The sequence below is a fragment of the Desmodus rotundus genome, chromosome 2 (assembly GCF_022682495.2).
Source record: "Desmodus rotundus isolate HL8 chromosome 2, HLdesRot8A.1, whole genome shotgun sequence".
NCBI classification, from domain to species: domain Eukaryota; kingdom Metazoa; phylum Chordata; class Mammalia; order Chiroptera; family Phyllostomidae; genus Desmodus; species Desmodus rotundus.
Genome location: NC_071388.1, coordinates 10,298,792 through 10,323,846, shown reverse-complemented (window position 1 = coordinate 10,323,846; position 25,055 = coordinate 10,298,792). Strand labels below are relative to the sequence as shown.

The window sequence follows — 25,055 nt, the reverse complement described above, 5'->3', positions numbered from 1 at the left end:
ACACAGAACAGCCATGCACACCACACCTGCCAAGGGCCAGGCCCTCCCCTGCCTGCTCTGCCCCTGCCCCGACCCCATGGTTCACTTGTGCATGAAGATAGTGGGGCAGCAGCCACCTGGGCCAAAGCTCACTCACTCGAAGGCTCTCCAGGTCACCGCTGAAGCCGGACCCCTCCATGTCAATGAAGGTCTGCGGGAAAGAGCCCAGACACCCATCACCCAGACCCCAGCGCTGTCCCCCCAGCCCCGCCCCTGCCAGCAGTCAGCAGGCAGGCTTGCCTGCCCTGAACTGTGCTGTACCCGAACTACTGCCCCATGTCATCACCCACCAGGTCAAGATGTTTACAACGGGAAGCAAAGAGAGAGTGAACACAGGATACCCCGCTGAGTGAGAGAAGCCTGCAGGAAAGCATGGCTGAGGCCCAGAACTGCCCAGAGGACTCCTGCTGTCCCCTAGGCCCCATAGCCCAGCCCTGGCCCTGCAGGCAGGAGCTGCCTCCCTGGGCCAAGAAGGTCTCTCTACTGGGACAGCAGGTGGACCCCGTGGTGGAAATGGCTGTAGGAGGGACTTACCAGCTTGTCATGTCTGAAGGAAGGTCCTGGAGGCCCTGGAGGCCCCTGGGGTCCTGGGGGTCCTCTTGGCCCAACCCCAGGATCCCCCTGGGAATAGAAGATGCCACGTCACACGAGGGAACATGGCCCCACTGCCAGTCAGGAGTCCAGATGGCAATGCGGCCTGCCCAAGTCTCAGCCAGGTTGGACTCACCTTCTCACCCTTGGGGCCCACATCTCCTGGGGATCCTGGGAAGCCCTGTGGCCCAATGTCACCCTGAAAGACAGGCAGGTGGCTCAGTCATGGAGAAGGTACCTCTGTCCCAATACCATCTGAGCCACCAGCTTTGTGGCTTTGCATCCTGAATGCCTGCTCCCCTGCAGGGCATTGAGGAGCAAACAGAGCTGAGCCTGAGTTGGGGCCAGAGGTGGATACCTTGGATTCCCGAGGTGCTGCACGGCACCCCGTCTTACAGACAGTGCTCAGGAGAACCTGCACAAAGCTGACTGTAACATCTCATGGACATCCTCACTAGAGAGTGGCGCAGGTGCGTGCCAAGTACATGCTACCCAGGTAAGAGGGCAAGAGACCCTCATGGCCTAAACGACCATCAGATGTTTGAACGTCCATTGTGCTTGGAAGACTGTGCAGGGGTTGTCGGACTAGAAACTGGGATGCTAATGCACTCTGTTAGAGCGAGCTTGTGAACTGAATCCTGAATCACACACACACCCATCCACCCGCCCCCCCCAACACATCCCAGCTCTGCGGAAGCCCCCACTACCACTGAGCATAAGTTACTTTCCTCGCGTCCCTTAGCAGTAGGGTTGCAAAGCTTTGTCATCAGTCGTGAGGTGAAAAGGTGAAAAAAGTGAAAAGGGGCTCATTCAGGCATCGACATGAAATACCCCTTCTCGTTTGGAATGTTAGCTTGAGCTTTTTGTGTCCAGGGTTTGTCGTCTGGCACTCCCTGTGGTCTGTTGCTGTTCACTCGTCTGTTGCTTCCCAAATCTTTACTTGGGACCTTGTGTCATTTTATCATGTTTCTTGGAAGTAGTATTTGTTGATTTTTAAAAATCCAAACTAAGTGTTCTAAAGCAAAAACTCTCACACCTGCTGAAACCATGGATGAGTCTGCTCTAACACGTTCAAATGTGTCTTCTGCTCCGCGCATTGTGCTGCCTCCCAACCAAGGGCAGCCTTCTGTTTCTCCGTTATGCATCTTTTTTCCTCTAAGAATTTAGAAGCTAACCCTGGCTGGTGTGGCTCAGTGGATTGAGCGCTGACCTGAGAAGCAAAGGGTCGCTGGTTCGATTCCCAGTCAGGGCACATGCCTGGGTTGTGGGCCAGGTCAGGTCCCCAGTAGGGGGTGTGTGTGAGAGGCAACTACCCATTGACATTTCTCTCCCTCTCTTTCTCCCTGCCTTCCCCTCAGTTTAAAATAAATAAAATCCTAAAAAAAAAAAAAAAAAGAATTTGGAAGATATACCTTTTCCCCCTTTCCTCCCCCTGGTAGTTAGCCTAAACATCTCAATACACATGCATAACTTTATTTTTCTACCAACAGTCAGACTTGTATTTTCTTAACCAAGTTAAGTTCCATTTCCCAAATGGCTTCATTTTAAAATCTCTCCGCTGTGGTAAGCTTAAAGAGGGTCACAGGATAAAAAGCCCTGAGGGTCTCACACAAACGTTGAACACAATATCTGGCTCTGAAAGAAAAGCAAACTTACGGGTTTTCCATCTTCCCCAGGGTCGCCCTGGAACATGCAAGAGGAATGGTTAGTGGTGGACTCACGGGCTCCTGGCCCCATGCTGTCCGACATGGAATTGGCCCTCGACTCCATACCCTCCACAGGCCTTACCCCCACGGGAAGGCTGTCTGAGTGGAGGTGAACCTTCCACCGAACGTCTGACCACCTTCTTCCATGGTGGGCTGGCCTCGGCTGCCTACCCACAGCCTCCCCAGCACCCTCCAGCTCTCCCACAGGGAGGGGAACAGCCAACACAGTACAGACCACCCTGGCATCTCCAGGGTCTCCAGGGTCCCCACTGTCCAGCTGCTCTGCCACATCAGCTGCACCCTTTACTTTCCCCCTCCTTCCCAAACCCCACCCCAGCTGGACCAAGGGGAAACATGTACTCACCGGTTCCCCATCCCTTCCGGGGGCGCCATCCTTCCCTGGTGGCCCTGGGGATCCAGGGGGTCCCTGCGGCCCAGGGATAGCCCGTGCATCGGGGCTCTGCACCACTGGGTCTGGGAGACCCTGGGAAGAGGAAAGGACACAGGTTGGGGGGAGCCACACACACCCTTACCTGCCTACCCACCAGCACACTCTCCTGCATCCTGGGCTGGGCTCTGTACCACACAGGGACATGCAAGGTAGACACACATAGGGGACATGAGTGGACACACACAGGGTTCGGGCTGGCGACACTGACATGAACAGGGTTCTGTCCAGTTGTCCTCCAATCCCTGCCCACATGCTCCTCATGCCCAGGCCAGTCTCCCAGCCAGGCCCACCTTGTACCAGGCACAAGGGGTGGGCCCAGGGCTTGGTCGGGTCACCAGTGAGCGAACCAGAGGCACTGACTGCTGTGGAGCCTCCATGGTTCTGGGTCAGGGAGGGGGCCTCACCTCTTCCAGGACGTCCTCAGGATTCCGGACACCCCTGTCCCAGGTGGTGACTATATTCAAGCCAGGAGGGGTGTGAGCTGCAAAGTGGAGGTAAAGGGCAGAGGTCAGACCCCCAAACGGTGGTCCAGTCTCTGCTCTCAGCTCACGCTCCCCTCCAGGGCTGCCTGCCCCCTTGGCCACACTCCAGCTCGCTCGCTCTCTCACACTCACACACACACGCATACACATCCCACTTATTTTGCTTGAGTCACTTGAGGGTCCCCTGCATTATCACACCTTCCCCCATGAATGCCACGTCTCCCAAGAACAAGTACATTTTCTGACAACCTGATGGCCACATCTGGGAAACCCAGCGCTGTCACATACAGTGACCTGCCACACAGCCTGATTCAGGTTTCCGCGCTGCCCAGCCGTGTCCTGTGTGGCTTTTTTCTGGGGAATGGTGACAGTGGGGGAACCAGGGCCCCATCAAGGATCCCACATAGGGGCCAACTCTGGCCAAATCAGCCCCCGGCCTGAGCCGCGCATGTCCCCAGAGCTGTGCAAACACCATGCACAGAAGGGCAGGGCCCAGGCCTCCCCAGTGTGTGTGTGTGCGGCCCCACCCCCATCGCCCCTGCTCTTTGTATCTCCCATTTGTCGGTTTCCTCATTGGGTGCAGGGTGGGTACTCTGCCTGACACATAATCTGTGGGTAAATTTTGAGGCTGTTCCCCAACATCTTTCACCTGAGCACTCCAGCATCACTGAGGCAGGTACAAGACACAGGACTCATGTTACATTGACATGGTGCATGCATGTGGTGGCTTGCAGAGGCCCCGTCTTCTGAGGGAAGTTCAGAGGCGTGTCTGACCCTGGCTGGGGTTTGACTGGTGCTCTGGGGACAGCACAGCAGCAGAGCTTGGGGACTGGATGGGAGCTGAGGCCCTTCAGCCCAGCGTGGATAGGGCGACTCCCGAGGGAGCTCACACTGCCCAGTGTCACCCATGTGCACAGCTCTAGGGGACGCCTGTCCTGTTTCCAGCAGAAAGCGAAGCCACATCCATGTGTGGGCACCTGCGATCCCACCACCGTGGGGGCAACCACTCCCCACCCTCTGCTCTGCTCAGAGCCCTGCCTCCTGCAGAGGCCCAGGTAGATGATGCCCAAGCAGCCCTGACCTCACCCACCCCCCACCACGGGATCCACTGAGAGTCAAGAGTCAGCCACAGGAGGGCAGCCCAGCCTCTTCCCCTGATGGCATGGGGTAGAAACCTCCAAGAATATATTCTAAGAATTAGCATGATTTCGGGCAAATGTAAACCCCCTGCCTCTGCAAACCTTTACAACAGAAAAGCCATCACTAAGAGAAGAACAGGAAGCAAAGCCCTCAGTACAGGGAAACGGCTTGTGTTCAGTATTCTTGAGACTCCGTATTCCTGAGGTGTCCAAGCACCCCCCGCCCTGACACTGATTTACCGATTCAACAGCATTCCAACCAAAATCCCAGCAGGCTGTCCTTATAGAAAATGACAAACTGATTCTGAAATTCATAAGATAATGCAAAGAACAGCAAAGCAGTTCTGTCGACAATGGGCAGATCTGGAGGATGCAGCGACCTGATCTCCGGCCTCAGCACAAGGCTGCAGAAACAATGGGCTGTGGTCCCATCACGACAGACAGATCCACTGCCCGGAGCAGAGGCGGGAGAGACCCATGCAGACAGATGACTGGTCCTCTACAAAGGCTCCAAGGCAACTTAGTGGGAGCAAGGGCAGGCACCCTTTTTGATAGATGGAGCTGGAGAGACTGGATATGTAAACAAAAACAAAAGAACTGAGATCCACACTTCACGCCTAGACAGCCCCTGGACTGGGAGCCCAGGCCACACAGCACTGTGAGGCAGGGGATGGGCCGCCTTGTGGTCCAGGTGGGCATGCGTCCCTCACTCAGAACTCTGAGGGGTGGGACGCATCACTCTGCCCATCCTGGCTGTGCCCTTGGGAAGCACGTCCCTGACAAAGGCCACAGGCACCACGTCCTTAGCCCGCTGAGGGGACAGCGTGGACGGCGGGACCCCAGAGGGCCGACAGTCTGTTCCCACTCCTTTGTTCTTTTCTGTCTCTAATCTGGCTGCATCGAACACATATTATTATTTCAGTAATTTAAAAAGCAATCAATTTTTTTTTTCTAAATAAAAGATGTCTACATAATTTTCTAAAACTTTGACATAATGGTAAAGAGAGATCTGACTCCACAGACATCCCCTGGAGATTCCTGTCCCATGGTTACTCAGCTGGACGCTAACCCAGACACTGCCACGAAGGGGCTTGGCAGCTGCAACGGGCAGCTTACTGACTAGCTGACTTCAACAGAGGGAGATCATTCTGGGAATTCAGGGTACAACCCCATCATCACCTGAGGCCCCAAAACAGAAGGAAGTAGGAAGGGGGTCCCAAGGTGGAGGAGCTAAGGAATGTGAGCAATCTCTAGAACCAAGAGCAGTCCCTGGCCCACAGCAGTAAGACACCTGGACCCCCAATCCCACAGCCACAGCGCACCAACCCTCTGCTGAGCCTCCAGCAGGGAAGCAGCCCTGCCCACCCTGCCTTCAGCTCTCGGCTCCGAGAAGGACTCCTACCTGCAGAGCCAAGAGGCGAGACATGGTGTGGCTGTAAGCAGCTAAATTTGAGGCAGTGGGTTCTGATGCAGCAGTGGACTAAGGCACCCTTCACTTTCTGTGCATCCCAGGCGCCCTGGCCCTGCCTGCAGCAGGTCCGCGCCTGTGCACTCTCCAGCTTCTTCCCACAGATGATCCCAAATGTGACAGGGTGGCGAGGGGGCAGTGCAGGTGCCGACGACTCCCTGTGGTGGGGCTGGTGTTCGTGAGGGACAGGAGCCCCTCCCTGGCCACACTCACACGCATGCCTGTGCACAGCACTAACACACACATATCCCACTAACATGCACACCCCCCACAAGAGCTTTACCTCCTAATAAAGACACAGTGGATTGTTCCTCAATTGCTTCTGTTCTGGAAACTTCTGAGATGTTGCCTCCAGCCAAGGGAGGAGAAGTGACTGGGGGAGCCTCGGGGAAGCTGGGTTTCAGGGACGCGCCCTGGCAAGGTGAGGGTGGGAAAGCAGCTCCATTATCCAGCAAACTCAGGCACCCTGTGAATGCTTATGCTGGCAAATGGCAGGTTCAAATTTATTTGGTTTGTAAAATAAGATCTTTCTAGACTTTCAGAAAGATTAGGTAAGAAGCCATCAGAACTTCATCTCAGGCAGGAAGAAGTTCAGGGCCCTCCAGAGCTATTTTCTCCTGAACAGCCCGTGGGGTGGGGGCCCCTTGAGTAGTCACCCCACCTGGGGAGCTCAATGAGTGACCGGACCCCCACGCCCACCAACATCCCCCATGTGAGGGAAGGACCAGAGCCCACTCCCCGGGCTCAGGGCCCAGGGCGGCCCTTCGGTGCCACTCCAGAGCCCTGGCTCCTTCCTGTGGTCCCAAGAGAGAAACACAGGTGGTCAACACTGTCACAGATGCCTCGGGGCAGAGGGAGCTCTGGTGGTTCCCTGCACACACGGGGTGTGGCTGTAACCTGTCCTCAGCGAGGGTCCTGACCAGGCACTCCATGGCTGGGTGACTGCCACCCACCCCTACCCAGAGGGGATGAGGTTGCTCTTCTCTAAAAACCGGTCTTCCCTGTTCCCACAGGCACCACGGAGGCGAGGACGTGGGTGCAAGTGGATGTTCAAATACACAGGCCAAACACTTCCTGCATCTGGACACTCTGTATTTGGCAAACACTCCCTGGGGACACTGTGTATGGGGGCAATGGTCATCTTGTGAGTCTTGTCTGAGGGCTCCCCCCACTGCCAGGTGGGTGAGCGGCAGCCAGAGCCGGACACCAGGCCTTCCCCTGTAGCTGGGGACCCCCACCTGGACCAGGCTCATCCATCCCTAGAGGCTTCCACCCAGTTCCTCTGATACTCAGAAGCCCAGCTTACCAGTGGTCTGCTAGTGCATTCCTGACCACCCAGGAGCCTGGCCAGGGACAGACTGTGGGCTCAGGGCGAGACTGTCTAAATAGGGACCCCATTTTTTGTCTTTGACCCCCCAGGCTATGAAGGGAGGCTGCCAAGCTGTGGCATTTCCTGCCTTGGCTCCGGGGCAGCTCAGACACCACGGGTTTGCGGGGTCCCTGCACCCCCAGTGGCTGGCGTGTATCCCAGGCGCCCTGGGTAGAGACAGGAGCCTGGCAGGTGAAAGTGTACCCACATCCGGCCCACATCCATGAGGAGGAGGTTCAGAGAGCAAGGAACACACAAGCCGTCTGACACCTGAGGGACTGTCTCGGGCCACCACACGCTGACCCATGTCCAGGGGCCCACCAGGCACCAGTGCCTGCCCACAGGTGGGCAAGCCCCCGGCCCTGCTTCCCTAAGAGCCACCTGCTCCTCCTCCACCCTGGCAAGGCCAGGGGTCCCCATGCCCCACCTGGGCGAGGGTGCTGACTGTCCATCAGGGCAGCTCAGTGCTTGGCCAGGTACTCTCTGGGCAAAGACACCGTGAGGCAGATGGTGGAGAGAAGGGGCCCAGCCCCTCTCACGTCCCTGAGACACACTCCCCGCCTGTGTGTTGTTTCAGGCAGTGTGAGCTGGGAAACTCACTGCGCTGGCCTTGGGCTGCCCTGCATGGCTTTCCCCTTCTCTGACCCACAGACCGTCTAGTCCCTTCGGGCCCTACCAGCTAATGGTAGGAGAATCAAAATGTCAAGGTCATCTCAGGGACCAAAGGAATGTGAAGAATTAGAAAAACGGTTTTAAGCATCCCCAAGAGATGAGAGGGAGAATAGCCCAGGCTGGGATGAATGGGGCCCTGGGCGGAGACCCTGCTAGTACTCACCTCTTCCTTCCGGAGAAGCCCCCGCGTCTCCTCCAGCCCACTTCCGAAGTCTCCTGACGCCTGAAGGGTTCACAGGAAATGAGGAAGAGGCTGGTGACAGAAGCCTGAGCACCAGCAGGGCCTGGAGAGCAAACCAGGGCAAGTCCCGCCTGTCCCATGCCCATCCCAGGCTGGGGCAGGAGGGAAAAGGCAGAAAGAAGCAGGGGAATGTTTTTTGTGGCCGCCAAGAGGGAAGTAGCCTCCTGTGAGCACTGTCCACTGGTCACCAATAAGGCACGTCCAGTCAGGCCAATTAGAACGACCCATTGGAAATCAGTGTGGCTCCTAGCCAGACATACAGAGAACCATACAGAAACACATTCCTTTCTTTCCACCTGTCACTCTACTCCTGGGCCACTGTCCTGGGCAACAGCCAGGCTTATTAGCATACTAGCCACACAGTGGACACAAAGCAGAATGGAAAGCAGCTGAGGGGACAGGACTAGGCAACCTCACTCTATTCACAACTATGGCCACTGGGGGCAGGTTTTGTCATCTGGAGCCCCACCATCCCCTAGCACATGGCTGTCCTCCTGTCTGTCCACACCCAAGTACGGGTGGGTCTGTCTCCTCAGGTCCCAGGTGAGAGTGCTCATACACACAACTGCTCACTCACGCACACTTACAAACACACGCACACATTTCTGCCCTGCTGACTGTGATCGACTGTGTCACCCACTGGCTGTCCCGGGGGCAGTTTCCCCAGCATTCACTTTACACTTTCTGTGTGTTTTGAACGGAGAGTTCCAGGGAAGGGGAGGCTCTGTTTTATGCTGCAGGGCAACTGAAAATGTTACCAGGTTCCTGGTACCCCAAATGGCATCTTTCAGAGAGACCTTTCTAGACTCATCACTTTGGGCTTCTCGGGGGGATGGCCGGCCCTCACTGACTTGGACTCTTCTCCTACAGAGTGGGGATGGGGTGGGGGAGACTCACCCCATCATCATCGTCATCATCGTCATCCTCCAGGCAGTGCATGGGGCTCACTTGGGGGTCCCTGCGCACCCTCAGCTCCGCGATCATCCCCTAAACGCAGAGGGGGAGAAACATCAGTGGTTCTGAGGCAGGAGGCAGGGGCACAGAGAGACCCTGACTCACAGATCCTGGCACTGTCTGTGGTCAAGATTTCAGCGGGTGACATAAACCATGATGAGAAGGGCCCTCGCCCTGGGCCAGGCCAGGGCTTCTGGGCGTCAAACCTCAGGTGTAGCAGGAAACGGCACTGGACTAACCAGGTGGAATTTACATCTTACTCTCTTTGCAATCACCTTTCCATAAAACAAGTGAGAAGCCGAGAACGAGACAGACCACAGTGCTTGGAGTGAGCTCTTGGTTCTCCTGCACGTGGGCTACTCAGCCCAGAGTCAGTTTCATCCATTCATTCACCCACCCACTCACTCAACAACTCACCCACCCATGCTCTCACCCACACACCCACTCACCCACCCACCCGCCCACCCTCCCCACACACGACCGCCCACCCAGGTGCTCTCAGTCCGGCACTGGGCACCAGGACTCGGCACTGAACAGGGGCCTGCTACCTCGGATCTTGGTGTCTAAAAGAGCAGACAGGACTGTAAGACAAAGATGAGGTGTCACCGAAAGTGGTGTCCCCAAGGGACATGAGGCAGATGGCACTGCAAGCAGGGTCAATGACCTGAACCGTGAGTGCAGAAGGTCTACTGTGTGGAGAGGACAAAACACCCACTTCAACAGGAGGCCCTAAGCCTGAGGCAGGGAGCTGGGGACGGTTGCCAGCTTGGGGACAGCACATGCTCACAAGGACCTCAGTCATGGCTGCAATGGGGCCTTCTCTGCAAGGCCCCATGATCCATCCCTGAAGGGTAAGGATACAGGGCTGGCACCGACTGCTTGGAGCCAAGTGTGTGAAGCTGGGGATCCAGGGCCTCCTGGTGCCAACGGGGCTCCCACAAACCCAGGAGGACCCTGTGCCTAGGACATGTGATGCCTCCAGGACACAGAACAAGCAGGCTCTGCTATGCACTGTCACTTCTGTCTTTGATGCCACTTTCTAAAAAGTCCCCCACCCAGAGATTATGAACGTTCTCAGTGCTTTTTCTAGTGTTTTCTGCTATCTACTTATCTTAATCCACTGGGATTTACTTCCGTGTGCTTTTTTCCTCAATAAAGACCATGTTTCATCAATTCTAAGGCACACATTTTAACTACTCTTCAATAGAAAGGCATAGGGCAGAGGTCTCAAACATTCTCTGAAAGGGGCCGATTGATCTGCTTGCCCAGGCCTTTGTAAGGAGGACTGTGTTGTACCAGGAAATCGACCAGACAACATGGAAAAGATGGGGCGTGGCTGTCCAATCAAACTTTAGGGACACTGGCATTTTTATTTCATAAGATTTGCACATGTCAGAAAACACTCTTCCTTTTTTCCCACCACTTAAGCATGGAAAGCCTTTCTAGTTTGTGGGCCGCGCAAAAACAGGTAATAGGCAGGACATGTCCGAGGGCTGTGTGCTGACTCCGGCCTAGGTCATTCTGTTTATTCCTCCAAATGCCCTTCGGACTCCCTCTATCAGCTGACCCTTGATCTCCCAACTTTCTTGTTCTGCACCAACAAGGAACATGTAACCACAAATCACCAAACACCCAGCTGAGCCCTTGCCTAGGGCGCCACTCATCTTTCGAGGCTTGGCTCAGGCCTCCTCCTCCAGGAAGCACCCCTAGACTCCCTCCCCAGAAGGGTTAGCCTCTCCAGGGGCCAGTTCTACCTGACTCCAAGTTCCCCCCTACACCCCTGCTGCTGACGGTGAGGCCTGTGGGGCAGTGTCCCATCCTCCTGTGTGCGCATGGGTTTGTGTGCATGCATCTGCATCTACATGCTGTGTGTGTGCGTGTGGGCACAGGTGTAGGGGAGGCACACACACAGGTGTCCTCCACCATCCAGGCTCCAAGGGCACCATCGCCCAGAGAAAGCACGGGCCATTCTGCACTTAAAAATGCAGGGGTCAGCAGCAGCCTCGTGTTCAAAATGCAAATTCTTGGCCCACCAGCCCTGCTGGAGAAGGGACAGGGAGGACCCCAGGTGACAGTGAGTCACCAAGACTGAGAACTCCCAGGGACGGCAGGAGGGGCCAGATGTTACAAGACTGGAATGCCCCCTTGGCAGCACTCTGCGTGTGAGGGTCGGGCAGTGGAGCTTCCGGCAGGCAGGGGTCAGGGTGCCAGTTCCCCCCATGCCCATCCACACACTGACATTGCCTACGAGGCCCTGGGCTTCCAGACCCGCTGCAGGACCGAATAAAGAGGACAGAATAGCTCAGATCCTGGCCATCTGCCTGGGGTTGGCGCTTTCCCAAGGACACGGTTACTTGGGGAAGAAAGACATCACTAGTGCAAAAGCCACGAGACCCACTGCCAATACTGAATAGACTCAGAACCAAATGTTATGAAATCCAGGCATTTCACTAAGAAAGCCCATGTACAATATGTCCCGCCGCTGCTATGCCACAGGCCCCATGTCTTAAAGTTGTGTGTAGGTGATCAGGACCCTACACTTCGAAAGTGTGTCACTGAAGTCACTGGTGTTGGGGCTGCCTCCCTGGGGTCCCAGGATGCTCTGCGGGTGGCCTCTGACCCACCCCTGCCTGGAAGGGCATGTCCTAGCTGGGCAGTGAGCTCGATAAGCCTGTATGGGGTGGGGGGGACACAGCACTCCTGGGCCTGCCTCACCCCCACCTCCTGGCCCCTCCTCCCTAAGCTGCCCTGGTCCCTTGTCACCTACCCCAGGCATGGCTGTGATGGGCCATGACCCACTGTCCCATTTTCTTGTACTTCAGACCATCTCGCTGGCATCCCGCCAGACTCCCGTGTGAGAGCATCTGGCTGCCTCGAGGTCTCTTCCTGTGGGGTCACGCCAGGCAACTTCCTCCACTACCAACACTTTTCCTCTCCTCCATCCCGTGGGGCCAGGATCCCACCTGGCAGCTGCAGCACTGTGTCTAGGTCATATCTGTATGTGTCAGTCACCATGAGTGACAGGGTTCCAAGTGTCTGTGGTGAAGAGGGGTGTCGGTGGAGCAGGGTCAGCATGACCTCAGAGGCCCCAGAGCCCCTGGGTCAGGAGTGGCGGATCTGGTACCACTGGGCTTGGGGGCCATGGCAGGAGGAGGACTGTGGGGGTCAAGGACGCTCACGTTTTCCCCGCCTGCTCCGCACCATCATCGGCATCAGGCCTGTCCCAGTGGCCCAAGCCTAGAGGGCCAGTGGGCAAGCTCTTGATTTCAGTGGGCCAAGCGCTTACTTATGTAATGCAGCCAACAAAGCTGCATGTGGAGCGGGACGACGTCCGCATTCCCCACCGAACACAAGGAGAGAACGTGGGATGTGCCAGGAATGGGACAGGCCTGGCCCTGCCTGCCCGTTGGCTACGGACAAGGGTCCAAGGGATTTGTGGGTGGTTGGTCTGCTACACAGACACTGGGGCCGAGAGAGAACCATAAACGGACACCCTGGGCTTAGAGGAAGGTGGCTTCACAAAGGTAGAAGCAACAGGGAATGAGGAAATGGGGACACTTTCCACAAAGAGAAAGGACATCAAGACAGTGTGACCACAGAGCATTTGAAATGATAAGTAAGGAGAGGTACTATAAACACTGAACAAGAGTAGGCAGTAAATGTTAATAAACAAAAACACTGTGACCTATATCATTGGAATAAATGACTTCCCAGGGGTATGTATAACCAATCTGACAAGAATAAACCGGAAAAGACCAATGAGGTCCCAGCAGCTCTCACAGGGGGAAGTGTTCTGTAAGGACCCACGGGGGCTGGTCTGGAGGGATGCTCAGTTTCCTCCCTGCACCCTGAGCTTCGGTTCCTGCCAGATTGTATAAATAGCATGACCTGAGTGATTCTTTCTCAAGAATCTCAACTCAGAAAGTCTGAAAAACCTTGTACTAAACCAATCGGCACCAGACAACAGGCTGCTCCTCTCACCTAGCTGGAATCTGGCCAGACACCCACACAGAAGACTCCTTAAACTTCTCGTCTGCGGGGCCTAGGAGCCGACTGCACTTGACTCAGCTGCGTGGGACAGGGAGGTCAGCGGGAAGCAGGGCCCACAGCCCAGAGCCAAACAGCAGCCTGGAGAGGCCTGTTTCTGCCTTTCTAACCCTCAGAGACTTTGCTGGGATGGTCAACACCCTAGGTGTCTTCTCCAGGCCAGATTTAACTGCATAAACACTTTAAATATCCCAATGGTTTTTAAAAATGCAAGGTAAAAAGGCAAGGGACACACTTGGAAATAAAATTTGCAGTACACAAAACGAAGAATCACTTTCTTTCACGTGTAAAGAGTTTGCAAAAACCAAAGGAAATGTCTGAACCCACCAAAACAAAAATGTGAAGAACACAGGTCCGTCACAAAAGAAATACAAGTAGCCTATAAAAAAATGTGAAGTCTGTTTTCATTAGCAACCAAGACACGCAAATTAAAACACCTAGCCCCAGTGTGCCTAGGTATCCAACTGGTAGTTTTGTTTTGCAACAATACAGGCGGCCCTGGAGAGGCCTGGGGGTGGAGCCTCTGGTGCCGTCACCGCTAGACGGTCCTCCCTTAGCACCCGGAGCTCGTGCAGCCCCGTCCCCATCAGCATGGGGGCAACTTTTCTGTTACGCTGTCAAAGACGTATAGAACAATGGCACACTTCTCCAGCTAGAAATGCCGGGGAGGTCACACAACAAACTGCCAGTAAACACAGCCCCTCCCCCAATGCAAGGGCTCTCCGTGACCCCTTCCAGTTAATCATGTTTGTGGATCAAAATGAAAACACAAAGAGGCCCAGTGTGCTCTCGAAGTCCTGCTGGCTCCCAGACCCCAGGGGTGAAAGTTCCCGCCAAAGGTGAAAGGGCAGCTTTCAGAACCCGAGTCACCAGGACTTAGAACAAATTTAATCAAGCAGTTTTTATCTGGGCAATAATTAACCTTCTGTCCCCTGAAGATACATCCCTCGTTAGCACACACAGGGACCCCTGTCTGGGGTGCACCAGCTGCAGACCAGCTATAATGTTGGAATTCAATCGGAGCCCGCCGAGGGTGCCCACTCGGTGTTTCCAGGAGGCGGGGTTCCACCTCCTGGAAAGTACAGGTTCCAAGTATAGAGGCTGAGGGCCCAAGAGAAAGACCCCCACCCTCCCCCGGCTCTGGAGTCTGCCTCCCCTGCAATGAAGGCCGGGGTCAGGCTCAAGGGGAGGAGGCTCCCCTGGTGGGGGACACAGTGGAGACAGCCACCTGCCCGGCGCTGCCCTGAGTGGGTGGCTAGCAGTTTGGTAAAATAGTAATAACAGCGTGTGTGGCACTGGATGTGGAGCCCCAGCCCCGCCTGGCGGGTGTGCAGCCTTAGCCCCCAGAGGGCCCATGCCCACTTCTACCCTCCGCTGTTGCCATCTAGAAATTCTTAATTATCAATCAGGGGCCCGTTGCTCGCACTGTGCACAGATGGTGGCAGAGGCCAGCATCCAGTCAGAAAGGGGGCCCAAAGCACCAGGGAATAAAAGACATGCTGGGTCCAAGCAGATGAAGGAATGCTGGTGCCTGAAGTCAGGTGGGGACTAACGGACACTGCCCCTTGTCCAAGTGGACCCCAAGGGCGGTCCAGCCCTCAAGCAGCAGCCATGGTGTTACCTGGAACTTGTCGGGGTCTGCTCCTCCACCCTGAGCCACGAAGAGGCCGGAGCCGGGCTCCAGCTCCAGGCCTCGTGGAGATCGCACCAACGGCACCGACTGGACCTCCTCGCAGTCCACAAAAAGTGTCACGGTGTCACCATCCACACTGAGTGCAAAGCGTGTCCACTGGCCAGCAAAGGCAGGCAGGCGAAAGCTGGCGGCCATGTGCGTCTGGGCCGCCCCAGGCTCGGTGTACAGGAACTGGATGTGCTGGTGGCCGTCACTCACGCCTGACAGCTTCACACCCACTGAGATCACTGCCTGGGCTGTGTCCGTGATGGCGAACAGCACCCCTGCAGCCTCGGTGGCCGGCCGCACATGGAAGAGTAGCGAGAAGTCACGGAAGAATGGGCTGGGGAAGTGGTACTGGGCCACCTGGCCGCTGTTGGCATCAGAGCCAAAGATGTAGGTTGGTCCCACGTCAGGGTCATCAATCTGGGTGATCTGTGGGGGCAGGGGCTCCCCGAGCAGCTGGAGGAGCCCCACCTCTGTGCCCACTTTCTCTGCAAAGAGGAGAAAGACACCTCGTGAGGCTGCATGCACAAAGAGCACAAAGGGGAAACTGATCCATGCACCTGGCACCTGCCCTGCTCCTCTTGGCTCTGCTGGCCAGGGATGTGGACGGACACCTCGTCTTATCCAGATGCGTGTCAGGACAGGACATGGTGGCCACAAGCCATTGCACCATCCCCTCAACAAGCTTACAGGCCCAAGGGGGATGGGGTTAGGCAGGGAGCATCCCAAACCAGCATGGCAGAAGAGAAGCGGGGGCGGGGGATGGGGGTGGTATGTATGAGGGGTCGCCAAGGAGCCTACTGCAAAGGGCTGGGGGTTCTGAGCCCACCCACAACCCTGCTCTGCACCCTGTCCTCACCCCCACCACCACCCCTAAAGCTCAGACTCCACCCCCACTCATCATCCCCACCCCACGCTGGGACCCACAGGAACAATGCAGAGCATGAGCAATAACGTCACTCATTCCCTCATAAACAGGGAAGAGAGAGCTGCACGACAGGAGTACCCTGCAGCCGTATCCTCAGCGGGAACCACCCTGGAAACAAACTCCCAGGAAGGCAGAAGATGAGAGGGGGCCGTGTCTCCTAGAGGCCCTGGCTTGGCTTGTTCAGGTCCTGTGGTTTCCGTATTTCCATCGCACTTAATACAGCAAATCACGCCCAGCGCCCTGGTGTGACGGCCTGGTTGAGGCTGTTGCACGGGGCTTCTGGGACGTGGGGACTTTCCTCCCCTTACCCCATGTCCACACTGGGGTGACCTGGAGAGCAGCCTCATGACAGGGGTGACCACCAGCTGGAGGTCCGCTCTCTCAGCCCACCGGTGTTCACACTGCTGCAGCCCCACTGGCCTCACCTGCCTCTGGACCACCTGGGAGGGGCTCAGCCATCCCTTCTCTTCACTCTCCTCAGGAACCCACGATCAGAACAGCCCACATGTGTCCTCCACCTCAGGCCATCAGTGTTATGGAGGGCAAGTTCTAACTGACACCCCACCGTTTGGAGGCCCCTTGGCGGCATGAACCCAGGTTGGCGATGCAGCCTCAGTGCCAGGTTCTCTCCCCTCATTTCTTGTCCGTCCAGAAGGGGCCAGGGGCCCTGCTGTCCACAACATTGACCCTGGGTCTGGGCAGGGTCTGACCCGACTGCGTGCCTGGACCTGCCCAAGCTCTCAGGTGCAGTATGGAGGAGGCTGCTTCCTGGGAGTGTGGGGGCCACTAGTAGCTGGGACCGATGCCCTAGGGACCAGGAGTGCTGAGTGCTGGGTGGGAGGGCAGGGCCACCTACCCATGCAGCGAGTGTGGTCACTACTGGACGCAAGAGAGGGGCAGACACCAACTCAAGGAGAGACCGGTGCGTCCGTAACTTCCCCGTAGATCCACTTTGCCAGGGTGAGCCTGGACTCTGGGGTGAAGTTGTCCAAGGGCTCTGACCCGAGGCCTTTCCTCTCAAGTCCACCCCACCTACGGTCTGGGTGGGGTCTGCCTCCAAAGTGGGAGTCATACAGGGGAGGCGTGCTTCTGGGAGGGGGCTGTGATGTGTGGGTGTCCCGAGGAAGGCTGTAGTGAGCAAGCAAGTGTGAGTGTGACAGTGAGTATGAGTGTGTGTGTGTGTGTGTCTGTTTCTGTGTGAGGCGCACCTGGTGTTCCAGCCCACCAGCAAAGCCAGGCTGACCTGGGGCTCCCTGGAGCAGGCAGAAGGAAGAAATGCTGAACCCTAACTTTCTAAGGCAAGTTGGCTTTCAAGAGTCCCTGAGAACAAAAATGAAGACAGGAGAAAGAGCCATCACAATGAGACATGCACTGTGCGTACCTGCAGGGCTGGTTCCCCAGGGCCGGCGGTGTGGCTCTGCGAGGCCCTGACTTCCCGCCATGTGGGCAGCACTGCCAGCCGTCCAGGGCTCCCTTTGGCCTCGCCCACGTCCCTTGCAGGTAAGACCCCCCATGCAGAGAGAAGGTGAGGGACAGCCAGGCGCGACACAGACAGCAGCCTCAGTGGCCTGGCCTCTGTGCCTGCTGAGGGCAGGGGGCCCCAAAGAGAGTAGGGGACCTTATAGGAAGACCCTACCCTGTGGGAGGCGAGTGGTCTCTTCCCGCTCAAGGACAGACTGCTATCCACCAGGGCAGCAATTGCTATGACGGTCCCTTTGTTTCGGAAGTACCCAGGGCCTGAGTGTCCACTCGGGGAGATGTTTAAGATTGGGAAACAGGACTGTGAGCAGCTTGGGTGCCAGAGGTCATGGAGTCCTGACTCAGCTGTCCCCAAAGTTAAGCATGGGTATGCTCCACCACCACCCTGCCTCACACGGAGCTAGGAAATTTCCAAATTAATTAAGAATGCAAGATGCAGCAGCTGTCGACTTTCTGGGCTAGAAGACAGCCGCATGTTACACAGACAGCCCTAGGGACGCCAGAGATGCGTGAGCAGCTCCTTCCCAAAGTTCTTCCATTTCCTTTCCGTGAAATTCCTCAGGTTCCCATCGGGAGCAAGACTTGAATGCCAAGGCCCTAAGATCACTGACCAGTTGTCCAGTTCCAGGCACTGTGAGCATGAACGGAGGATGTGACCACCTCCCTGCATAGCTTTTTGGCAGCTGCTGTGTGGGAGGCGTGGCCCAAGGCACTGACTCTGCTATCTTGGGCAGGAAACCAACATCTCTCCAGAAAGCGAAATGTCCATTCCATGCTGCTCTCTGAAAGCTCCAAGGAATGCCTTCCCAGAATGTAGTGTCCCGGAATGTGATGGGTGACACCTTTAGCAAGCTGGGGCCCGTCTGGTGGCCTACCCCACACTCCCCTCAGATCAAGAAATCAGGGGACTTGCCTAGTTGAACACAGTTTTCCTTTCAGCAAACAGGCCAAGCACAATCGAGTTTATCCCAGGTATGCAAGCCTGGTTCAACATTTGAAATCAATTAACATAATCCATCACATCAAGGCTAACGAAGAAAAATCACCAGATCATATCAAAATTGCAGAAAAAGCATTTGACAAAATCTAATACCCATTCCTAATAAAAACTGTCAGTGAACTGGGAAAGTAGAATTTCCTCCACCTGGTGAAAAATATCTACAAAAACCCTACAGCTAACCTCACACTTCATGGTGAGAAACTAGAACCTTTCTCACTAGGACCAGGTACAAGTCAAGAAGTGCCCTCTCTCTACTTCTTTTCAACATCAAACTCGAAGTCCTAGCTAATGAACAAAGACTAGAAAAGGACATGGAATTACAGAGGTTGGGAGGAAAGAAATAAAAGTGTCTGTTTGCAGAAAATACAATTGTCTATGCAGAAAATTCAAAGTAACAACAACAGCAGAGCCGCCTCCTGGAGCTAGTAAGTGACACAGCAAGGTTGCAGGGCATTAGAGCAATACACAAGGGAGGGAGGGGGAGAGGGGGGAAAAGGTACAGGGAATAAGTAGCATAAATGGTAGGTAGAAAATAGACAGGGGGAGGGTAAGATAGTATAGGCAATGTAGAAGCCGAAGAGCTTATATGTATGACCCATGGACATGAACTATAGGGGGGGAATGTGGGGGGTAAGGGGTGGGCAGGATGGAGTGAAGTGAAGGGGGGGAAATGAGACAACTATAATAACGTAATCAATAAAATATATATTTTTTAAAAGAGTAATACACAAAAGGCAATCACTTTTCCACACACCAGCAGCAAACAAGTGGGATTTAAAATAAAAAACAGAATACTATTTACAGAATACCAGAATTAAATGCTTAGAGAGAAATCAAACAGAATATGTAAAGACCTATATGAGGAAAACTATACAACTCTGATGAAAGAAATCAAAGCAGAACTGAATAAGCGTAGAGACAGTCCACGGTCATGGGTAGGAAGACTCAACGTTGTCAAGGTGTCAGTGCTTCCCAGGCTGGTCTGCAGATTCACTGCCATCTCAGTCAAAATCCCAGCCAGTTATTTTGTGAATATCAACAAACTGACTAACGTACACATGGAGAGGCAAAGACCCAGAATAACCAACACGATATTGAAGGAGAGGAACAAGGCTGGGGGGCTGACGCTCCCCAACTTCAAGACTTACTCTAAACCTGTAGTAATCGAGACAGAGTGAAATTCTTGAAACAAGAAAGTGATCAATGGAACAGAACAGAGAACCCAGGAACAGACCCACATAAATACAGTCAGCTGGTATTTGGCAGAGGAGTGGAGACAATATAATGGAGTGAAGATCTTTTCAACAAATGATGCTGGAACTGCTGATGATCAACATGCAAAAAATTAAATCTAGACACAGAACTGAAACCTATTACAGAAGTTAACCAGAGTGGATCACGGGCCTAAATGGAAAATGTAAAAACTCCTAGAAGATAACGTGGAAAAAAACTCTTAATGGCCTTGGATAAGGCAATGACTTTTTAGATACAAGACCAAAGGCACAATTCAAGAAAAAATATCATCGATAAGCTGGACTTCATTTAATTTCTTTGAGACTAGAAACTTCAGTTATGCAAAAGGCACGTTAAGAGAATGGCAATACAAGCCACAGACTGGAAGAAAATATTTTTAAAACATGTATCTGATAAAAGAAGGTATATCCAAAATATACAAGAATACTCAAAACTCAACAATAAGAAAACGAGTCAATTAAAAAATGGACCAAAGATCCTAATAGACACCTCCCCACAGAAGATGCAAACATGGCAAATGAGCATGTGAAAAGATGCTCCACATCACACTCAACGGGGAAGTGCAAATTAAAACAACCACATACCACTTCACACCTGTTGGAAAGGCCACAATCTGGACCACCGACAGCCAAGCGCGGCAGGCCCGTGGGGCCCCAGGAGCGCTCAGTCTCTGCGGATAGGAACACAACACGTGCAGCCGCACTGGCTTCTTACAAAACTAGACACACTCTGACCCTACATTCCGGCAAGCACACTCTTTGGTATCTACCCAGAGGACTCGAAAGCTTATTTCCACACAAAAACCTGCACACAGATGGTTACAGAAGCTTTATTCATAATTGTCCAAACGTGGGAGCAACTGAGATGTCATTCAATAGGTGAATGAATAAACAAGCTGTGGAACATTTAGACAGTGGATATTATTCAATGATAAAAATAAATGAGCTTTGAAGCCATAAAACAACATAGAGGAAACATTAATGGATATTAAATGGGGAAAAAAGCAGTTTAAAAAGCTACATAATATTTTATTCCAACTCGATGACATTCTGGAAAAGGTAAAGCTGGGAGACAGTAAAAAGTTCGGTGCTTGGCCCTTACTATGTGAAATGTTGAAGGGACTTATCTAAGAAAAAGAAGATGATCAAAAATATACACAGTAAAATGACAACAAACTCACAACTATCAACAATTGAACCTAAAACAAAAACGAACTAAGCAAACAACTAGAACAGGAACAGCTTCATAGAAATGGAGATCACATGGAGGGTTATCAGTGGGGAGGGAGAGGAGGGAGGATGGGGGAAAAGGTACAAGGACTAAGAAGCATAAATGGTAGGTAGAAAATAGGGGGAGGATAAGAATAGTATAGGAAATGGAGAAGCCGGAGAACTTGTATGTACGACCCATGGGCATGAACTGGGGTGGGGGGGATTCCAGTCACTGAGGGAGACACTCTCCAATACTGGAGAGGGGCTGGGACCTTCCTGGTCCTTTCCCTCCCTACCAGATTATGATGGTTCCCTACTAAAAAGCCTAAGGAAGGCCCTGATTGCTGTGGCTCAGTGGGCTGGGCATTGTCTGGCAAAGCAAAAGGTTGCTGGTTCAATTCCCAGTCAGGGCCCATGCCTGGGTTGTGGGCCAGGTCCCCAGTAGGGGGTGTGTGGGAGACACCAATCCATATTTCTCTTTCACACGGGTGTTTCTTCTCTCTCTTTTTCTCCCTCCCTTCCCTTCTCTCTAAAAATTAAAAAAACAAAGGAGGGAGAAAACACCCGTGGGACCCTCCCCAGCCAGGCCACACCCAGGAGGGGCCCTGGTGAGATGAACCTCTGAAGCCCACCTCCAGCCTGGGGCCGCGAGTGCAGTGAGGACAGTGAGCGCTGATGCAAGAGTCCCCAGACCCTGCTCAGGACACGGCCTCCCTCACAGGCCGGGGGCCCTGCCAACGGTGCAGATGTCCAGTGAGAAGTCCCCTTTAGGCCACTCAGCTGACCAAGCCAGCTGCAGTTCGAGAGATCCCACACCCTACCCCCACCCCCGGCAAGGCAACGGAGACCCAGGGCCCTGTCTGAGGCCAGGCAGTAGGTCTGCTGTATTCAGACCCTGCCCCCACCCCGAGGAGGAGGAGGTGGGCTGTGGGGAGCCGGCAGGCTCCTTTACACGGAACCAGGGGCCCCTGGCAGGACAGTCCGTGTGGCGCAGCCCCGGCCACACACACTGGAGGGGGGCAGAGTACGGAGGAGGCCCCTGCCAGCCCAGGTTTCTGATGTTCTGGGCACCAAGTGTGGGGGGGCATGGGAACATGCAGCTCACTGTGGGCCCTGACCCCCCCCCACCCCAAGTCCCACCGGCTCACAGGGGCAGCCACAGGGCCTTCGGCTCCGCACATACCACACACTGGGCCTCCCAGAGCGGGCCCTGTGTGGCTGTCCCTCTGCCGGACATCCTCCGGGCCACTCCTGCTCGGGCCAGGGCTGGGCCTCCCTGTCAGCGGCCGTCGTCCTCCTTCAGACCAGCCCCCGGTACGCCCCTTCCTTGGGGTTGGGCACCACCCGTCATCGGCACTTGTTCCGGACTGGCCAGGGCCTGCACGCCAACAGCCCCCCTTGCTTCACCCCAGGCCTGGCACAGCAGTGCCAGGGAGTCACCCACACATTCCTCAGGGGCTCAGCGAGGGAACAGCATCCTCACAGTCCAGTGCAGCCACCCCACCCCCACCAGCAGTAACTGCAGGGACGGATGAGTGGTCAAGGCTGCTCCCCACAGGGAGGGAAGGGGCGGGGCCATGACATAGACTGAAGACAGGGCCAAGTCCCACCACGCACACAGACGGAGCTAGGGGCCTGGAGGCTGCAGCTGCCCTCCCTCTCCTGGACCAGAGCAGCAGGGAGACCGTGCTCCGGAGCTCCCAGGCCCAGGCTGGGGTGGCCTCCCGTGAGCTCCACAGGGTCACTGACTGCTGGCATGGCTGCGGCCTCTCAACCTTCAGAGAAGCGAGTCCTTTCCCTCTGCGGCATCCACCCCCACAGCCCTTCTGCCCAATCAGGCTGGGGCTACAGAAAGGACGTCAGACACCAGAAGTAGGTGGGAATCTCAGCTCCCTCGGCACATCATGCCGCCACTCTGTGCCTCAGTTTCCCCTCTGTGGCTGGGAGTGTCTCAGAGGACTAAATAATCTACAGTGCTTGGGCAAGGGCTGCTCCCCATGCATCCACCATTATCACGCACAGTACCTAGGGTTGGATGCAGGCTTCTCCAGACTTCAGTCTGCCCCGTGCAAAGGAGGCATTGCACTCCCCCGCCTCCTGAGTGTTCCACGGGCACCTGACCATAAAGGTCAACACCAGGGATGTGGGCGGTGGGCGCTGTGCCAGGTTCACACCAGCCCTGGCCGGGCTAAAAGGAAATGGTGGGGCCGGCGGGCCGGCCGTTACCTGCAGCCGGCCCAATGAACACACAGTACCCGTCTTCCTGGGCTGGGAGTGAGGCACAGGTGACTGGCAGCCTGCCCCCGTCCAAGTGGCTCCAGCACGCATCTTCCAGGACCTCGCAGAACTGGCGGCAGGGTGGCAGGGCGGGCAGGGGGCCAGTGCCACAGGGTGGGGCCATCAGCAGGCAGAAGAACCAGGCGAGGAAGTGGTGGCAGTGCGACCGGAGGAGGCCCTCCCAGGCCTGAGCAGCCACCAGGACCTCCTCTCCGCTGGAGTGGTGGAGGTGGTTGGGCAGCCAGGAGCGCCTGATGCCCAGGCTGCTGCAGACTGGCAGGGAGGGCGGCAGGGGCAGGCAGCGGCTGGAGGCGTGGTGGACAGGCTGCACTGCAGGGGTCGGTTGGTGGGACCGGAGGAGTGAGAAGGCATTAGGAAGACCAGGCCCCACAGAATTAGCCACGTGAGAAACCCAAGCACCACTGTCCCCAGTTAAAGCTGAGAGTGAGATCTGAGAGAGACTGGTGGGAGGGTCAGGGGAGAGCACCGAGGGGGCAGCGTGCGTGCCTAAGGAACCCGTCACCAGAGGAAGCAGAAGTGGTGTGCGCTTGAGGCTGTCAGGGTGTTGGTGCTGCTGGCCGGGATGGGCTGTCTCAGGCAAGAGTCCTTTGCCATCCATGTCCGGGGGCCAACCTGAGGACTGCAGGCTCCCCCAGGGAAGGGCCCCACCCAGCATGGAGGAGAGAGTTCTACCTGAGGACTTCGGTGGCACCGAGGGCTGGCTGAGCATTGCCCAGGGCCTGTCCGAGGGTGGTGGCTGGGTGGGCACTAGCAGGCTGCCAGCCTCAGTCTTCTTGGTGTCTGGAGAGTTCAGGGCCCCACTGGTCAGCCAGAGAATGGACCCATTCTCCTGGGGGGTGCTGGAGGGCCCAGGCAGGGTCGGGGGGTCTGTGGGGTTTGCAGGTGCCAGCGTCTCCATCTTGGAAGCATTCTCGGTGGGGGTGGTATCATCCCACAGCTGGACGAAGTTCCGGATGCCCATAGCCACATTCAGGATCTTGGCGCCGACACCAGCAATGTTCTCCTCCTTCGTGTCTGGGCTCGCAGTGGAGGCAGTAGAGGCAGGAGGGGAAGTGGAGGCCTTGCCCTGGCCAGCTTCCAGACTCTCCAGGAGCAGCTCAGGGCTGGCAGAAGCCGTCCCCTGCTCAGTGGGGCTGTCCTGAGGGCCCACGTGTGTGGTCATACCCTCTGTGGGCTGCACAGGTGGGCTGCCTGAGGGCACGGAGACCAGCAAGGCTGTGGACTCATTCGTCTGAGTGGATGACCACAGCCAGTTCAGCAGATCAGCCCAGGCAGCGGTGAAGCAGCAGGTGAGCAGCAGCAGCTGCAGCGGCAGGCCGAGGCGGCCGCTGGGGTCGGGAGCCATCAGGGCTGTGTGCACGGAGGAGAGGAGGGCCGGCGGGAGTCTGTGGTCCGGGAGGTGGGGCCAGCCCGGCTCCCGCCCAGCCCGCCCACTGCTTGTAGCCAGCTACCCCATTCATGTCTCCAAGCCATTCTCTCTTCTGCCTTTTCACTCTCACAGAAGAAAAAAAGACAGAAACTCCTAAATCAAGGTGACAGGCACTCTTGAGAACTTCTCACACCTCCTAAGAGAAGCCAGAGACTCCAGGAGGCCAAGTGGACATTTAAGCACATTCAGTGAAATTCCCAACTTCCTGGGCCGTGAGCTGGAGAGGCCTCGCTGCCTCTCGCCAGACGGCTGCCGATCCCTGGCTGGCTCACCTCGGATCCCTGGCTGGCTCACCTCCAGGCCAGCACCCTGACCCGCAGGGCAGCTTCTGAAAGGACCCTCTTCCTGACCCTGTAGCCTGGGTGCCCTCCACAGAGCCCAGCTCCAAAGAAGACGCCCAGCACAGCCCCCTTGGGGTGTCTGCTCTGGACAGGGCTGGGACCCACAGGACACGGAGGCGGCAGCCCCCAGCCCCGCTTGCCCCCCCACCCTCTGTGCTCCAGGCTGCTGCAGCTGAGAGCAGCCAGGGAAGCCTGGCCTGTAGCCACCGACCTGCTGTAAAACTGAAACTTGTTGCAAGTCCAATTCTTCCGTTGGAACTGTTGCTTCTGAGACATTC

General features: G+C 55.7%; 1 protein-coding gene across 6 annotated transcripts in view; it reads right to left on the bottom strand.

Moving 5' to 3' along the window:
- COL18A1 (collagen type XVIII alpha 1 chain) overlaps positions 1-25,055 on the bottom strand; it is a 76,111-nt gene that overhangs the window by 21,674 nt on the left and 29,382 nt on the right. For 2 of the 6 annotated variants that reach the window (XM_045196587.3, XM_024562412.4), the window contains exons 1-11: positions 23,680-24,423; positions 14,781-15,325; positions 9,056-9,145; positions 8,081-8,140; positions 6,160-6,289; positions 3,192-3,268; positions 2,701-2,820; positions 2,287-2,313; positions 767-829; positions 574-660; positions 137-190 (exon numbers count right to left, since the gene is read on the bottom strand). In XM_045196587.3, coding sequence (XP_045052522.2) covers positions 137-190; positions 574-660; positions 767-829; positions 2,287-2,313; positions 2,701-2,820; positions 3,192-3,268; positions 6,160-6,289; positions 8,081-8,140; positions 9,056-9,145; positions 14,781-15,325; positions 23,680-24,352 — 1,926 coding nt within the window. In that variant the 5' untranslated portion in view covers positions 24,353-24,423. Of the gene's footprint in view, positions 1-136; positions 191-573; positions 661-766; positions 830-2,286; positions 2,314-2,700; positions 2,821-3,191; positions 3,269-6,159; positions 6,290-8,080; positions 8,141-9,055; positions 9,146-14,780; positions 15,326-17,146; positions 17,259-21,892; positions 21,962-22,935; positions 24,436-25,055 lie in introns of those variants that run through there. The other 4 variants (XM_045196591.2, XM_045196579.3, XM_045196584.3 and 1 more) reach the window with 4 other exon arrangements.